This window comes from Sturnira hondurensis, unplaced genomic scaffold, assembly GCF_014824575.4.
Source record: "Sturnira hondurensis isolate 20B ecotype Veracruz unplaced genomic scaffold, ASM1482457v3 Scaffold0015596, whole genome shotgun sequence".
Taxonomy (NCBI): domain Eukaryota; kingdom Metazoa; phylum Chordata; class Mammalia; order Chiroptera; family Phyllostomidae; genus Sturnira; species Sturnira hondurensis.
The window spans coordinates 17,353,121-17,369,053 of NW_028088227.1; the positions used below are offsets into that span (position 1 = coordinate 17,353,121).

Here is a 15,933-nt window from a genome sequence, read left to right on the forward strand (position 1 = left end):
CTTGTCATTCCAAAAAAAACCCTCCATCATACCATGCCAGCTGCAAGGGGGGAGAGAAAAGAACCATGAAGGGATTGGGGGGGGGGGATGTTAAGTGTAAGAGCCAGCTGCAAGTAGAAATTTCAACAGGATATAGTTAGGCCCCCACCCCAGAATGTATTCAGTGTACAAGGCCAGTCAGGCATGAAGCCAGATAAGGAGAATGTGGAAGGCCAGTANATGGGATTTTTCTCTGCTCTTCACATTGAAAGCCTAGCAGGGCTCCAGGAGGTAAAACTCACTAATCATTCATTACAATGACAAATTGTCATCAGTTCTAAGAATGAAAAGTACAGGGTGTTATGACAGCACAAAAGCCATGGAAACTGAGACTGTTTGTGGGATCAGGGAAGTTGGCTTAAGGAAAAGAACCCAGTGAAAGACCAGGGGGAGTGTTTCAGGCAGAGGAAACATGCAATTGCTCTGAGGTGGGGAAAAACGTGGAACGTTTAATTAAATGAAAGAGAGTAAGGGTGACTAAACTGTAGAAAGAGAGGGGAGAGTGTCTTAAGACTAAACTGGGAAGGTGAGTGGGCTGAGAGCTTTTGTCATATTCTAGAATCCATGAGAAGCAGCTCTAGGATGACTTCAGTCAAAGTCTAGATAGAACTTTTGATTGAAGATGAAAACGGAAATTATAACAGACATTTTCTTCGGTTGTTCCTTTCAGCTACTCTTCTCTCCTAAAGTGGAGAGAAGAACAAGCATTAGGCCGGTTCTTTCTTTCTCCTACCACCCTGCTCTGTCTTGTCATTCCAAAAAAAGGCCTCCATCATACCATGCCAGCTGCAAGGGGGGAGAGAAAAGAACCATGAAGAGGTTGGGGGGGGGATGTTAAGCTCTTCAACTTTTGCACCGATTTGAAAAAATTATAATTCTAGTTTATCTTACGTTTTGTTTTTGAGTGAATTCTAAGAGTTCCAATTTGGGCAATCTGACAGCAAGGTGTCTCTGAACCAGCAGAAATTACCTGCAACATTTTGCGTGTGTGAGTTACACCCATGTGAGTTTGGGGAAGAGTGAAGGTCCACAGCTTTTATCAGACCATTGAAGGGTTCTGTGCCTCTCTCACCCAGCTGAGTGTGGGGGAAGGGAAGTAGTATATTCTTACATGAAGAAAGAATTCATGACCAACATGTTGCTAACTGGAAACCCTATCAACGTAAAGTCTCAAATACAAAGTGTTCATTCGTTTGTAAAAAAAGAGACACAGTACAAGGTAAAGACTTTAATTAACTTATAGTTTATACTAAGGTTAGATAGAGTCCCATCCTATGTACCTTTTTCATTGGAGACTGAATGATAAGAGTTAATAGTCATAGTCATGACCTTAAACAGTGCAAAATTATGAATTCACATTTATATTATCAAATACGGATTATACCATGCAAATATAGTTTAGGGTTATTGGAATTTCAATTATTACAGAACAGGTAACCCACGAACTGTCTTATTTTTGTGGGGTAACCTACTTTCGCCTTGAAGGTAATAATAGTCTGCCTACTCATCTGGAGTAGGGGGGAGGGGAAAAGGGGGACTTCCTTGTGTATTCTCCATAAATTTCCTCGGTTTGGTTTAAACGGCGAGACATCTTTGCCCTCTGAGTGTTAGTTTTGGGATCTCCGGGTCTGGTTTCTTTCTTCTCTCTCTCTCTCTCTCTCTCTCTCATCTCTTTGTCACACATACACTCACACACATAGCCCTGTAAATGCGTTGTTCCTCTGCTAAAGAACAACTCGCCCCTCACCACTCAGCCGGAATCAATTTAACAGATACTGGAAAATCCTCTGGTGCTGGGTCGTGGCTCCTCCTCCTCTGAGCGCTGGTGTCCTGTCCTTGCTCGGGTTTCCAGCCAAACGGGTTTCCAGCCAAACTGGTCGAATGCAGGTTGGATTGGCTGAGCTAGGAAGAGGAGCAGAAGCTTCACCAAATCACAAATCTAGGATTCTCATCTTTCTTGGTCTCCTCCCTAGAATCCTGGCAACCAATGTGCTCCTCTGTTTCCCTTAGCGGAACCTTGCCTGGGGTTGCTATGGACACAGGACGCTGCAACTTGCAGAGCAACTAGGACCCAGAAATCGCTTAGCAGATCTCTCAGCAAAGCAACCGTCCTGTGTTGTCTCCTTCCATTTCTGCACAACGTCTTTCATCCAGAACTTTTTTTGTTTTGACTCTTTCTATGGAAGACTCGACCACCCAGAAGCAAGAAAAAGAAAACCAAAAATCGGGGGAAGAGGAGAGGCCATGGGGAGAAACAACAGCAGCTTCTTCCCAAGATCTTACTGGGTTATCTGCACCTCCGGAGTCAGAGCAGGGGCCTGAGACTGGACCCCAGTCCCGGAGCAGCCCACCTGGGAGCCCGCAGTCTAGAGACAGCACACCTCTCCGGGACCTCACAGGACCGGGCGCATCATCTGCACCTTCGCCGCCTGAGGAGTCCTCTTCCTCTCCTCTCCTGGCTCCGACCAGACCGGGCCCTGAGGCACCAGGGCAGGCACTGGAGACCGCTAGTGTGATTCCCGAAGCCGAGACGCCTCACTCTGACAATTTGAAACCGTCATCTGATAAAGGAGAATCAACTCATCAAACATGCCAATCAGCGGGGGACGCCTTTCCACAGTTTCAGCAAACAAATGGTCATTTGAATGAACCAAGGGATGTGACCTTTAGCAACTCTGCACAAAAAGAGCTGAGGTTTGACACTTTTCAGGAGGAAGACTCAAGCAGTGGCTATGGTCTGGATGAGGCTGAGCCCGAAGCGGCCCCCAGCGTGCTTGAGATTGCCATTCAGAACGCCAAGGCTTACCTCCTGAAGACCAGTAGCAAGTCGGGCTTAAATCTGTAAGTCGTGGAGAAAAAAAAATTTTTTTAAAGAGCAAAGTATGCCTAAGAAAAGAGGGTGTGAGTATCTCTATGTGAGAGTGTTTCTGTGGGTGAATGAAAATATATTGGAAAAGTCTGTATTAGTAAGAGTTAGTGACTTAACAATCTTTACATCACAGGACTCCACATAGACCCTTGATGGGCATTCTTCTACTTCTTGAAAGATCCTTGGCATGGAGAAACAAAACTAGGAATTACGGAATCTTGGGTTTGAAAGAGACCATAACAACAGTGAAGTCCAAGCATCTCTTCAAGATGCTTGTAAAAAGTAACTTTCTACCAGTGACAGGGGTGCATGACTCGACTCTAAGTATTCTAACGCATCTGCGGCTTGGTTGTGAGTCTCACCCAGGCCAGTCCAGGGGGACTAGATCTTTCGGGTTTGGGGGATCTGTCCTGATGGGAGCACTAAAAGGTCTGCATCCTGGAAAACCCCTTGGTCTGGGCAAATCAGGAGAACTAGTCAGTATAATTTTAAGCCCTAAAGAATAAAAGAAGTTAACGTTTAATGTGTGAAATCTTTCACAAAACTCAAGAATGACGATTTAAAATGTAATTTGTAAATTGCTGTTTTAAACTTTACTTAAGCTTCAGGGATGTGGTTTTCTGCTCAGTTGTGGATTCTACTTGAATTTCTAATGTATGCTTCTTGTTATAATGCCCAAGGTTAAATAACAAGCATCAATTTACCAACTTTGTTAAAACTCAAAAAATCTCATAAATTCTTGAGAGCTCACTATTTAAAACTGAATGCACAAAACACAAAAATGGGAAAATTTTCTTTATTGAATTGTTTAATAAGTGACATTATTAAATGCCAAAGTTTTATTTTCTTTCCAAATGCTACATCTCTGAGGTAATAAACAAATATTTTCTATAATGTTCACCATTATCTTCTAAATACTTTAGAGCTTGAAATTAAAAACTGCTTCCTAAAAGATAAAACCCTCAGTTTCTTATATGCAGATCTTATTTGATAACCATAAAATGACTTTTTATTGTAATTAAAACAATCTGACTAAAATACAAGATCTGATATTGGTTTTTGTATTGCTTCAAACGAAGCCTTCTAAAATTGCCTTCTCATATTCCATTAAAACAAAATATTAATCCTCTGAAATTGGAAAACTTTAATTATGAATTAATATCTAATAAACATTTCATAATTTGACAAAAAAGATACTTTGACAAAATGGTGTGGACTCTTTAAAAAACAATACCTTGCCCAAAGAACTATGAACAAAACACATATAGACATTATATTAAAACCTGAAAAATAAAGTAAAAATTTGGACTTAGAGTCCTTCATTTGCTAGCATACATGGCCCCTATTTGAGCACATTAAAGACCCCAGTTGGAACTCCAGCTATTACTTACTAAGCAACGATATTTTTGGTCTGGAGGCATTTCCATGAATTTAAATACTGAACAAAAATTTAAAAAGCTTGAGTAAGTTTTAAACAAATCCTTAGTCATAACATTTCTATTCACTTACAAGAATAACAATTTTCTGAGAAGTAACGATATATTCTTTATATATAATATTTTAAAAACTGCCCTTTAAATTGGTTGTGCATATTTTGCTTTGACATTCTTAAGATCCATTGGATAAACACAGATATTAAGTAAAAAATAAAAAATGACACTTAGAGTCAACGAACAGAAAATAAGCAATTATTGAGCATCTATTTTGATTCACTAGAATAAGGAAGGAGATACATTAAGATAACAAACAAAAAACAAAAGCATAGTTTTGTCAATGTAAGAACCTAATGCAGTTGCTGAATGGGAAATATATGATGAATACACACATATAACAGTGTATTTGTGAACTCAGAAAGGCCCCCTCCAAACTGAAGAAGAACAGTTCTGAGGGATGACTTGAGGATAAGGTGGTTTCAATTTTTTTCTTCAGATAAATGTTATACATGAGGGACAGCAAGCAAAGTCTCTCAGGTAGGATTTAGCAACTCATAAGGGTGATTTTTCAGTAGATTTAGCTCACTGGGAGAGTAGTTACCATTGAACTAATTGTTAGAAATGGAATTGAAGGGAAACAATGCTTATCTGTCAGAGAGGAAACTTATACAAGTTTCCATATTGGATTGAGAAGTTCCCATTCAACCTAAGAGCACTTTGACAGGCAATTTAGCTCTTGAATAATACATTCACATTGTAAGTCGGGTATTGGAAAAGGAACACCTTAGTCCTTATATATAAAATGTGATGAATTAATGAGGGGTTAGAGGATGTTTCACTTACTCAGTTATAAAATAAAAAGCTAGGACAGTGTTTTTAATAGAACAAAAAGTAGAATAGTTTTAATAGTAGAATTTGTTACATTTTTGATAGTTTTAATAGTAGAATTCATTACATTTTTTAAAAAGGTGAATAATTATTACTTTTTTTCAGTTGTATGTGGGCAGGGGTTGCAATATGAAACGTATCTCTTATAGGTTTAAAACACACTGAAGTAGATTATTGGCCCAGGAAATGAAACGGAAGAGAACATATCTTTTAAGAGTCAGTAGAATTTAGAAATCAAATTGGATTTGGCAAGGGTGGGGAAGAGGGATGGAAAAGAAATTAAGGTAAAGAAAGAAAAATGTTAATCACTTTAAAATGTATGACTAAGAGATTTTGATCTCAAAATGTGAAAGTGTTCCTGGTGTAAAGTAAGTATCTTTCATAATATGCTTTTCTTCAATATCTTAAATATTTATATCATACTGGAGATATTTCCTAAGAAAAATTCTAGAATAGGTTTTCCCAACAGTGGTAGAAGTTACTGTGTTTATTCACTTTATGAAGGCTTTGTAGATTTACTGTGGACATTCCCTAAAAACCAGCTAACTGAGTTTGCATGAAATGCTTCTTCTAATGCTTTTGACATGTGCATAATCTAGAATTTTCTCTTTTTTGGGTAGATATGATCATCTTTCTGATATGCTGACCAAGATCTTAGATGAACGACCTGAAAATGCTGTGGACATCATTGAAAATATTAGCCAGGATGTGAAGGTGGCACATTTTAGTAAAAAATTAGATACACTCCAAAATGAGTATGAGATGCTTCCAACATATGAAATAGCAGAGAAGCAAAAGGCTCTTTTTCTTCAGGAACATTTGGAAGGAGCTGACCAAGAACTGGAAGATGAAATAGTAAGTCACTAGTAAATTTGATTAGTTCAATCTTGTTTTATTCAAGATGAGTGGGTATGGTTTTACATTCATGTCAATAGTCTTTTATAGCTTTCTAGATGGTATTTTCATCCTCATTTCACACAACTCATTGTCTTGTTTAGAGCTTATTTTTTCACATTGTGTTTGTATTTCACAGGCATAGGTACAAGTGGAAGTTACTCCTTGATTCATTGGCTAGAGAATAGAGGTAATGTTAGCAGGCATGAAAACAATATAATCTCACTGTATATTTTCATCTCGGCTCCAGTCCCCAGGGGTTATTGTCAATGAGCCAGAATATTTCGAAAGGAATATTTTTTTTCTGGGAAGTAAATCCAACAATTCATTTAAAATATTCAGTTATCTATTTTGTAAGCAGATGTGCTGTGTTGTAGGCTTTGTTCCATTTATAGAGTAGATTTAGCATAATTCTCCAGGACCCTAGAATTTTTGGAATTGTACAAGGGTATTTGCTTCAACTTAATGTCACCAGCTGCATTAAGCCCTAGTAAGAGTCAGCCCATCTTTTGAAGCGTTGAAGCCAGTCATTGACATCTCCTCTCTAGCTATGAAAGTCCTAGATGGCCTCGTATTCTTCCAATATGAGGCTCTTCATCTACACTGAGAACCTGTTGTTTAGGGTAGCCACCTGCATTAATTATCTTAGCTAGGTCTCAATAACTTGTTACAGCTTCTACCATTAATACTTGCTGCTTCACTTTGCTGTTATGGAAATGGCTCCTTTCCTTCAACTTTATGAACCAACCTCTGTGAGTTTCAGCCTTTACTTCTGCAACTTCCTCATCTCCCTCATTTTTCATAGAATTGAAGAGTTAGGGCCTTGCTCTAGATTAGGTTTGGCTTAAGGGAATGTTCTGGCTGGTATGATCTTCTATCCACAGCACTAAAACTTTCCTCATAATAGCAATAAATCCATTTCACTTTCTTATCATTTCTGTGTTCACTAGAGTAGCACTTTTAAATATTTCAAACACATTTCCTTTGCATTCATAGTTTGGCTGTTTGGCACAAGAGGCCTAGCTTTTGGTCTACCTTGGCCTTCAACATGCCTTCCTCACTAAGATTAATCATTACTAGTTTTATTTATTTTTTATTTTAAAATATATTTTATTGATTATGCCATTACAGGTGTCCTATTCCCCCCTTCATTCCCCTCCACCCTGCACACCCCTCCCTACCATCCCCCCTTTCGTTTATGTCCATGTGTTACAAGTTCTTTAGATTCTATATTTCCCATACTATTCTTGTCCTCCCCCTTGTCTATTTTCTATCTACCGTCTATGCTACTGATTCTCTGTACCTTCTTCCCCCTTCTCCTCCTCCCACTCCCCTATTTCTAACCCTCCATGTGATCTCCATTTCTATGGTTCTGCTCCTGATCTAGCTGCCCTCTTAGTTGGCTTTTGTTTTAGGTGTGGCTGTTAATAACAGTGAGTTTGCTATCCTTTCACTGTTCATATTTTTATCTTCTTTTTCTTAGATAAGTCCCTTTAACATTTCATAGAAGAAGGGCTTGGTGATGATGAACTCCTTGAATTTGATCTTATCTGAGAAGCACTTTATCTGCCCTTCCATTCTAAATTAAAGCTTTGCTGGATAGAGCAATCTTGGTTGTAGGTCTTTGGATTTCATGACTTGGTATACTTCTTTCCAGCCCCTTCTTGCCTGTAAAGTCTCTTTTGAGAAATCCGCTGACAGTCTGATGGGAACTCCTTTGTAGGTGACTGTCCCCTTATCTCTTGCTGCTTCTAGGATTCTCTCCTTCATTTTAATCTTGGCTAATGTAATTGTGATGTGCCCTGGTGTGTTCCTTCTTGGGTCCAACTTCTTTGGGACTCTCTGAGCTTCCTGGATTTCCTGGAAGTCTATTTTCTTTGCCAGACTGGGAAAGTTCTTCTTTATTATTTGTTCAAGTAAGTTTTCCATTCATGGCTGTTCCTCTTCCCCTTCTGGTACCCCTATAATTCAGATGTTAGAATGTTTAAAGATGTCCTGGAGGTTCCTAAGGCTCTCCACATTTTTTTGAATTCTCATTTCTTCATTCTTTTCTGTTTAGTCATTTTTTTTCTTCCTCTGATCCACTCCCTTGATTTGAGTCCCAGTTTCCTTTCCATCACTATTGGTTTCCTGTGCCTTTCTATTTATTTCAATTAGTTTAGCCTTCATTTGTTCCTCTAACTTGTAACTAAAATCAGTCAATTCCGTGAGCATCCTAATCACCAGTATTTTTAACTGTGCATCTGAAAGGTTGGCTATCTCTTGGTCACTCAGAATTATTGGCTCTGGGGCTTTGAGCTATTCTTGAGCCATAATGTTTTGGTCTGTTCGCACCTGTTAAGTATGAGGGGAGGAGCCTTAGGTGTTCGCCAGGGTGGGGCAACCCAGTCGCTGGGTTTTGACGCTGTATGTGGGGGCAGGGTCAGAGAGGGGCAATGGTTCTTGTTCTGCTCTCTCTCAGATTTCAGTCCCCTCTGCTGCTTCCCGCAAGCAAACCGGGCCCCCCTGGTGCCAGCTCCCAGGTCTGTGGGTCTGTGAACCCTCCAGGACCCTGGGAGTCACTCCAATAAACTCTCCGTGAGCCTGGGTGCCTCTCCAGGCACCTCAACCCCAAAAGTTTTATCAATTGGTGCTTTCAGGCTCTAATTCCCGTCCCTGGAGCACTAGCCTGAGTGGTCTGTCTCACTACTCGCTCCTTTGCTTGGTTTATCTGCACGCGAATGTGTGACTACACTCAGCCAGCCATCTTGCGCCCCCACTGGGTCCTTCTGTTGCCACCCCATGCCTGGGATCTGCCAACTGCTGCCTGCGCACCTGGGTAGGTCAGGCCACTTTTTCCTGCCCAACCCCGCTCCGCCAGCTGCTGACTCCACCCCTCTTACAGGTCTGGCTGAATGGTTCCTTGCAGTCAGACTTCTGTGCAGTTCAATTTTCTGTGTTTTGGCTGCGTTTTTGTTATTAAAACCTTGTTGTCTTTAAACCTGGTTGTACAAGGAGGCACAGTGTTTCCACCTACACCTCCATCTTAGCCAGAAGTCATCATTACAAGCTTTAGATTTAGAGTGAGAGATGTGGAACTCTTGAGGCCATTGTAGTATTATTAATTTGTCTAATTTCAATATTATTGTATCGCTGGGAATAAGGAGGCCCAAGGAGAGGCAGAGAGATGGGGAGAGCAGTTGGTTGGTGGAGCAGTCAGATAGAACAACATTTATAGATTAGGTTTACTGTCTTATGGGGTCATAATTTGTGGTGCTCCAAACAATGGCAATAACATCAAAAAGCACTGATCACTGATCAGGATAACAGATACAATAATAATGAACCAGTTCAACTTATTGCTAGAATCACCCAAATGTGACACAAAGACATGGAGGGAGCAAGTGCTGTCAGAAAAATACTGATAAATGCTTTTGACTCAGGGTTGCCACAAACCTTTAATTTGGTAAAAAGAAAAAAAAATAAGTGGTATCTGCAAAGCTCAGTAAAATGAGGCATAACTCATTTTCTAAATATGTGTGTGCATGTGTGTAGGTAGGTTTTGATATATTTTATTATTTCAGGATAGTATACAGGCCACTTAAACATTTTACATAAAGAGGGAATGTTGAATTTTTATCATTCAGAATGATTATTAAACTTTTTTCTGCCTAAGATACATACATACAACATGATTATTATAGTATTTGATAAGTGTAAAATACAATGGTTGAAGCCACATTTATAAGTGATGAGATCACTGAAATTTGGAAATTAATAGAATGAACTAAATCTTGGAAGAAATGTCAAAGAAGTGATATAGAAAGAAAGTAGAGCTAATATGCAGACATTTAACAGGTCAACAGCAAGCAAGCAGTTCTTTTCACAAAACGTTAACCATGGTATTTGCATCCCCAGGCAGGAAACTCTCTTTCCAATGTAATGGAGTCAGCATTTTACTTTGAACAAGCTGGAGTTGGTTTGGGCACAGATGAGACCTATCGAGTATTTCTTGCCCTCAAGCAGCTTACTGACACTCACCCAATCCAAAGATGCCGTTTCTGGGGCAAGATTTTAGGCCTGGAAATGAATTACATTGTAGCTGAAACGGAGCTTCGTGAGGGAGAAGATGAAGAGGAAGTGGAAGAGGAAGATGTAACTGAAGAGAGAGACAATGGAGACAGTGGAAGTGAGGAAGATGATGAATTACCAAGGTCCTTCTACAAGGCCCCACAGGCTATACCAAAAGAAGAAAGCAGAACAGGTGCCAACAAATATGTCTATTTTGTTTGCAACGAGCCAGGAAGACCATGGGTGAAGTTACCATCTGTTACACCCGCACAAATTGTTACTGCAAGACAAATCAAGAAGTTTTTCACTGGGCACTTGGGAACTCCCATCATAAGCTACCCACCTTTCCCAGGAAATGAGAGTAATTACTTACGGGCACAAATTGCCAGAATTTCAGCAGGGACCCACGTCAGCCCTCTAGGTTTCTATCAGTTCAGTGAAGAGGAAGGAGAGGAGGAAGAAGAAGTAGAAGGTGGGCGAGACAGTTTTGAAGAAAACCCTGATTTTGAAGGCATCCGAGTGGTTGATCTAGTGGAATCCCTGTCCAACTGGGTTCATCATGTACAACATATTCTCCCTCAGGTAGGGGCTTTGCCATTCTCAATCTGACAGCCAAGCAGCACATATTTATTAAATTCAGACTATAATATATACATATATTCAACTCTAGACAGAGAAAGAGACCATTAGAAAAGTCGAATAAAATCTCTGGCTGGTGTAGCTCAAAGGATTGAGCGCAGGCTGCAAACCAAAGGGTTGTAGGTTGGATTCCCAGTCAGGGCACATGCCTGGGTTGCAGGCCAGTTCCCAGTGTGGCGGCAGGCGAGAGGCAACCACACATTGATATTTCTCTCCCTCTCTTTCTCTTTTCCTTCCCCTCTCTCTAAAAATAAATTAATAAAAAAAATTTAAAAAGTCAAGTAAAAATACAAAGTACTATATAATTGCCAAGGACTACAAACCTGGGATCTTCAAGCAGACTTTCATTTCCAAACAGAAATAAGATAATTAGTTCTATGAAGTATCTGACAAGTCATATAAGGATTTCAATGTATGTGTGTCATGAAGTTATCTTTTCATATGTTAATATAGATGGTGTACCAATTATGGAAATATTTTTTTAATTCTATTTCTATAACACATAGAGATTTTATGCTGAGCAATAAAATATTATGATAAAAAGAAAAACAAGCAAATAGTGCTAAATAGTAGTTACGTAGCACACATTCTGCTAGGTGCCCTTAATAGCACTTTATATGCATTACCTTATAATACGCATAACTGTATGAAAACTAGTATTAGCCTTAGTTTACAGGTGAAGAAACTGAGGCAGAGTTTAGGGAATGTTAAAAGGGTAACATGGATAATAAGCAACAGGGTCAGATATGAGTAGGCAGAATGGATCAAGAGTCCATCTTCTTAGTGAGTCTGCTATACTGCCTTACCTGCAGGTAGAAAAACCTTCATTATACTTTGACCTATATTGAGATATTCTTACACATCTTTAGATAAGTTAATTAGATCAGAAATCATAACTCCAAAGGTCCATACCTAATCTTATCATATTTTAATGTCTATTATTAATAACAGTACCTTATCTCTTTCTTACAAACTCATTACAAATTAGTAAAATGCGCTATTACTTTTATTTTACTAAGGCACTGCTAATTTTAAAATATAAATGTTCTGTACCTTTAAGAAATTGGCAAATTCTTGGAATAAGTAATACAATCTTTTGCTTGAAAAAAACCTGGATCATAATAGCATTTGGCAAATGTATGTGGAATAAATGAATAAATGAAAGATTAAATTACCACAGAGTAGAATCTTGTGCAGATAATTGCTTCAATGTAAATGAACACTTTTGATATTTTAAAGTCCTCATCTTGTAATATTCATACTCAGGGTCGCTGTAATTGGTTCAACCCCATACAAAGAAGTGAAGAGGAGGAAGAAGATGATGATGAAGAAAAAGAAGAAGAAGAAAAAGAAGAACTTGACTACATAGAACAGGAAGTAGGGCCCCCTCTCTTGACACCGATCTCTGAAGATTTAGGTATTTTCACAAAGTTTATATGTAATATACTATGTACATATATATTAAGTATACATAGTATATACGATGTACTATATTTATATAGCATATATGTATACATGGTGTGTATATTCTATGCATATATAATATATCTATAGATTTATACACACACACACACTATAGCATATGGTGAAGAATAAAGAATATACCTGGCCGAACCACCAACTTCCTCTGATGGAAGTAAAAGAAGGGCCAGGCAGGGAGGAAGCATGAGTTGGCTGTAGCTTTCACTGAAATGCTGATTGTTATCTTGCATTTTGCTCCTGCCTTTCATTCTGCAGACCATAGACAGATGACCATAAACAGATGACATTGTGATATAGTGCGTAAATATCCAAGCTTCATTGTTCCAGAATGTTCACAAAATTCCCTTTTAATTTTATGTCAAACTGCTGTGTTTTTTTAAATTAGATTTTATTTATTTATTAATTTTTAGAGGGAGGGGAAGGGAGAAAGACAGGAAGAGAAACATCGATGTGTGAGAGATGTATCAATCATTACCTCTCGTATACCCCAAACTGGGGACCCTGCCCTCAACCCAGGCGTGTGTCCTGACTAGGAATCAAACCAGCAACCTTTCAGTTCTCAGGCCAGTGATCAGTCAACTGAGCCGAACGATATAGGGCATTTTTAACTTTTCTATATCAAGTGTGGGTGCTTTATGATTTATAAAAATTGCTTCTTTGTTATAGTGCATATCCTTGTCTATTTAGGAGCTAAGCTTTTGAGTTTCTCATTGATTTACAGAGATCCAGAGCATACCACCTTGGACAACACGACTGTGTTCAAATCTCATTCCTCAGTATGCTGTTGCTGTTCTCAGATCCAACCTCTGGCCGGGAGCATATGCCTTTTGCAATGGCAAGTAAGTAAATGACAGTTTTCAGAGTTATTTTTGGAAAGCATAAGTTATCACTGGAATCTTACTATTGTTTGAACTAATTTTTAGCAAGATTTATCCACACATCTGTATCATACAGTAAAGCATCCAATTAGATAAGAATATCAGAGTAATTTAGACTTCCTCCTGTTCATCTGACTTAATTAGTGAAGCTAAAATATGGTTTTCTGTCTATAATTATTTCAATAATGGTCTTATTCATTTTGTGGAAGTAATTCTGAGCAGTGTTTAAATTAGTTTAAATCCATTATTTTTGTTGGACATCTTGATAAAAGAGAATTTAAAATATGTGCTATGTAGGCTATCACCTTCAAGAGAATTAGGAACAAGACGATACTAATTGTCCTTTTATCCCTCACTCCCCTCTCTGTCTTATGCTCCAGTTTTTACTTAATAACACAATGTCAAAAGATCAGCTGAGTGGGGGAGAGAGCTAAGCGGGCTAAATGCCAGAGTACCCAACAAGCCAAAAAAAAAAAAACCGTCACAAACCCCCCAAAACAGATATCTTGCACCCCGCCCCTCTTTTACTTTTTCCCCATGAAATGGTGTCCCAGTGGAGGTCTTGTGGATCAGCTTAGAGATATGGGGTCATCTCAATGATAAGAAAGTCCCTGACATGTGGGGGAGGGGTGGCAGTGGGGGAGGAGGCAGGGGAAGAGGAGGAGTACTAAGGAGAAGTACTGGATACAGAGATTGGGGAAAAGAGCCTTTAGGGTTTCCCCCTCTCCCACAGCTGCCGTAAGGAGGCCTTGGCAGAGGGACCTGGAAGACCCCTCTCTCAGAGACCTAGGAGTGCAGGCACCCGTGCCAGGAGCGGAACTATGTGAAGCGCATGAGGCCAGAGGGTCCAGAGTCCTTGAAGCAACTCCCCTCAGAGACTGCAGGGCACTGAGCATGCACCAAACCTGGGGTGGAGAGGGCAATTTTCCCTTTAGGCATGCTGGGAAGCGCCTTTGTCATTGCCCGTGGTTGGGTCTGAAAATTCGCACATAGTAGGTCTTTAACCACAAGCCCACTTATCACCCAGACAAGCGTTTGCTAGTTAAACTTTTGAACTTTTTCTAATTCTAACAAAGGTAGTAACTTTTTAATTTAGCTTTTTCTCCCCAGAAAATAATTAAATGATTAAAGGTTGTGGTTTGGGTTTGGGTACATTGTGACAGGGTCTGGCCCCATGGTTTTCTTAACCAGCTTAAGCTGGTTTGGGTCATAAAAATTTCCTGTGCTAGATATTTCATCTCTCATACATTCAAATGCATTGTTTTAAAATTATGGGAGTATGATAGTTTACACACTTTATCATCATAGAAGAGAAAGGTCAACTTTTCTTACTGAAAAATAATACAATAATGGTCTACATTTTTAAAAAACTTATAGGAAGTTCGAAAATATCTACATAGGCTGGGGTCACAAATACAGTCCAGACAGCTACACACCCCCAGTTCCGCCACCAGTTTGTCAAGAATACCCCAGTGGACCAGAGCTTGCAGAAATGGATGACCCCAGTGTGGAAGAGGAGCAGGCATTCAGGGCTGCCCAAGAAGCAGCTGTACCTCCAGCTGAGGAAGATGAAGACACTGATGAAGATGAGGATGATTATGACTAATACAAATAAAATTGGATGCTTACTTCAGCAGCATACATAGTAAAATAAAATTGGCCCAGTTTTGAGATATACATACTCCTCATGTGGGTCTAATTATGTATGTATGTAATTGGCAACTATTCATGTGTAAAATGTCATTCTCTGAAAACAGCACACTTGGAATTTCATATTTGGAACTATTAATATGCTTATAAAAATGTACAATGGATTTTCCAGAGGCTAAGTGACATGTTCCACATCACTATTCTGATAGCTACAATTAGTGAAATCAGGCTCCTGTATTTTTTTTCAAATCTCAGGTTTAATTTCTATTGTGACAAACACGAAACTGTATCACCCACCAAAGCTTCTTGGCGTGTATTTTTTGCGTGTCAAGGGGTATTGAGGCCAAAATATTGATTAGGAGAGAATTTATAATTCTATCACCTGCTCAAAGACTTCAGGAACATTAAAATTTTTAATCTTTTACCTGTTATTGCTTAAATAACTTTCTCAGAGACGTCTTTACCCTACAGAAATTGGTTTGCTTTGTTTGGGGAAACAGTAGTTTGCAGAGATGCCTAGCTGGGGTACTTCAGACTAGTATTTTCTACCACTGCTTCTCTAAAACTGTATTTTCATTTCACTTACAAAAGTATTTTAAGCCCTGTTATATGTTCACCAAAGCTACTGACCAGCAGTTTGCAGATCACTGATCTACAAACATTGCTTGTCAAACACATAGAAGGTACATTTACTCAAAATTGAGCAGTACAGGAAGCACTTCCAAGTGAACTAAAGGTAAAAAGGTCATAAGCAGCAGCAACTGTGTTTTGGGAAGGACTTTGGGCTAAAAGGAGTGGAATTTTGAGTGGTAAGAGACAAGCCTGCATAGGTAAGCAGGGCCCAGATTGTGTGCGATGTCTGGATTTTATCCATGGACAAGGAAGAGGACTCAACTAGCAAGTGACAAAATCAAATTTGTAATGAATGTTTTGGCTTCTGTTGGAAACCGCCCTCCCTGGTTTCAGCTGCCGTAACCCTCCTCAGCTAAGGCTGAGTGAGCGACCTTTGGACCATAAGCCGCTAAGGAGACAAAAGCTTATCTCCCTGGCAGGAGCACTGCTTCTCCTCCTTTCACTTCATCCATAACTGGCCCCCAATGCTTGATCAGTT

The 15,933-nt window shown here is 39.4% G+C and overlaps 1 protein-coding gene across 2 annotated transcripts; it reads left to right on the forward strand.

Moving 5' to 3' along the window:
* The first annotated feature begins 1,989 nt into the window (after positions 1-1,989).
* RSPH4A (radial spoke head component 4A) lies at positions 1,990-15,833 on the forward strand. 2 transcript variants are annotated; one of them, XM_037065102.1, is made up of 6 exons: positions 1,990-2,880; positions 5,850-6,084; positions 10,021-10,755; positions 12,079-12,229; positions 13,016-13,133; positions 14,573-14,771. In XM_037065102.1, exons 1-6 carry the CDS (start codon positions 2,219-2,221, stop codon positions 14,670-14,672), a joined length of 2,001 nt encoding a protein of 666 aa, XP_036920997.1. In that variant the 5' UTR covers positions 1,990-2,218; the 3' UTR covers positions 14,673-14,771. The 2 variants fall into 2 exon arrangements, with proteins under 2 accessions (XP_036920997.1, XP_036920996.1); XM_037065101.1 differs by having other exon boundaries at positions 1,998-2,880; positions 14,550-15,833.
* Positions 15,834-15,933: the final 100 nt, after the last annotated feature.

Coding starts and splice junctions, on each gene's coding strand:
- RSPH4A (XM_037065101.1), top strand. CDS start 2,219: ATGGAAGACTCGACCACCCAGAAGCAAGAAAAAGAAAACCAAAAATCG. Junction 6,085..10,020: donor AAGAACTGGAAGATGAAATA/GTAAGTCACTAG, acceptor TTGCATCCCCAG/GCAGGAAACTCTCTTTCCAA. Junction 12,230..13,015: donor ACCGATCTCTGAAGATTTAG/GTATTTTCACAA, acceptor ATTGATTTACAG/AGATCCAGAGCATACCACCT.